At 41.3% G+C, this 1,931-nt stretch overlaps 1 protein-coding gene across 1 annotated transcript; it reads left to right on the top strand.

The window, feature by feature from the left end:
- Positions 1-1,324: 1,324 nt before the first annotated feature.
- LOC127130372 (uncharacterized mitochondrial protein AtMg00820-like) lies at positions 1,325-1,648 on the top strand. The gene has a single exon (XM_051059392.1). The coding sequence runs from the start codon at positions 1,325-1,327 to the stop codon at positions 1,646-1,648; it is 324 nt and encodes a 107-aa protein (XP_050915349.1).
- Positions 1,649-1,931: the final 283 nt, after the last annotated feature.

The following is a 1,931-nucleotide window of genomic DNA, read 5'->3' as shown; positions in this document are numbered from 1 at the left end:
AATTAAGTGTAATATTTTAAGCATTGGCCAACTACTTGAAAGAGGATACAAAATTTGGTTGAAGGATAAGATTTTACGCGTTTTGGATTCAAATGGTGTGTTGATTCTAAAAGCGCCGATGGCTGCCAATAGAACCTTTAAGGTTGAGTTAAAGGTTATGGAACATAGTTGTCTAGCTATCGCGGCAAGTAGAGATGAGTGGTTATGGCATTACCGTCTTGGTCACCTTAATTTTAGGGATCTAAGAAAGTTGCAACAAAGTGAAATGGTAACGGGGCTGTCACACATTAGTATTCCAACTGAATTGTGTGAGGAATGTGTGAAGGCTAAACAGCACAAGAATGTGTTTAGCAAAGATGCGGGTCGAAGAACCAAAGGCTTACTTGAGGTGGTATGTTTCGACGTTTGTGGACCGATGCAAGTAGAGACTTATGGTGGCAATCGATATTTTGTTACGTTCATTGACGATTTTAGTAGGAAGCTTTGGACATATCTTATCAAGAGAAAAGATGAGGTATTTGGAGTTTTCAAGAATTTCAAATCCATGGTGAAGCGCCAAAGCGGTCGGAAGCTCAAAATTCTCAAAACGGATGGTGGAGGTGAGTATACCTCTAGTGAGTTTGGGAAGTTTTGTGATCTTGAGGGAGTTTTACGTAAGGTGGTGCCTCCGTATACGCCTCAACAAAACGGGGCTGCCGAGAGGAAAAATCGTACAATAATGAACATGGTGTATAGTATGCTTTGTGGGAAAAATTTGCCTAAGGAATTATGGGGTGAGGCCGTGTCTATAGCCACCTACTTGTTGAATAGGTGTCCCACTAAGAAGCTGGAGAAACTCACACCGGAAGAGGCTTGGAGTGGCTTCAAACCGAATTTGAATCATTTGCGCGTTTTTGGATCGATTGCATATCGTCATGTACCGGACCAACTTCGGAAGAAATTGGATGATAAGGATGAGAAGCTGATATTTGTAGGATATCACTCTACTGGAGGGTACAAGTTGTTCGATGGAAAAAATAGGAATATCATCATAACCTGGGATGTGACTTTTGATGAAGTCAAAAATGCAAAAAATACAGCAGTAACTGATTACCCTAATAGCAGTAATCGATTACTCACAGAAAAACAGCAGCAACAGTGTTTTGAAATCACTGATCCGGAGGCTTCCGACACCGCTGTACCAGCACCTACAGTAGCGCAAAATGATGTTGTTAATAATGGTAGACCAGTGAGGCAAAGAGCCTTGCCTCATAGACTCTGAGATTACGAAAGATTCCAAGATAACGAAGTGAATAACGATGGTGATTTTGTTCATTTCGCGCTTATGGCCGAATCCGAACCGGTAAATGAGGAAGAAGCCTTAAGTGATCCTAAGTGGATATGTGCAATGAAAGAGGAGCTGGAATCTATTGAGAAAAATGGTACTTGGGAGTTGGTCGATTTACCACTTGGAAAGAAACCGATAGGTGTGCGATGGGTCTATAAGGTTAAAGCAAATCCCAAAGGTGAAGTAATCAAGCACAAAGCTCGATTAGTGGCGAAGGGGTTCTTGCAACGAGAAGGTATAGACTATGAGGAGGTATTCACACCGGTGGCTAGATTAGAGACTCTTCGTTTGGTTGTTGGTATTGCGCATAGCAACAATTAGATGGTTTACCAAATGGATGTCAAATCTGCGTTTTTGAATGGTCCTCTTGTTGAGGAAGTCTATGTGGGGCAGCCACCCGGTTTCGTGATAAAAATATCAAGAGATGAAGTATTACAAGCTACACAAGGCGTTGTATGGTTTGAAACAAGCTCCAAGAGCTTGGAACAAACGTATTAACGACTTTCTTATTGACATTGGTTTCAAACGATGTGTATCCGAACATGGAGTTTATGTGAGATTGGATACGAATGATGGTGTGATTATACTTTGCTTGTATGTTGAT

Source organism: Lathyrus oleraceus, chromosome 3, assembly GCF_024323335.1.
Source record: "Lathyrus oleraceus cultivar Zhongwan6 chromosome 3, CAAS_Psat_ZW6_1.0, whole genome shotgun sequence".
NCBI lineage: Eukaryota > Viridiplantae > Streptophyta > Magnoliopsida > Fabales > Fabaceae > Lathyrus > Lathyrus oleraceus.
Note: the sequence above shows the minus strand (reverse complement) of the source record. Positions and strands in the feature narration are given on the sequence as shown.

Coding starts and splice junctions, on each gene's coding strand:
- LOC127130372 (XM_051059392.1), top strand. CDS start 1,325: ATGGCCGAATCCGAACCGGTAAATGAGGAAGAAGCCTTAAGTGATCCT.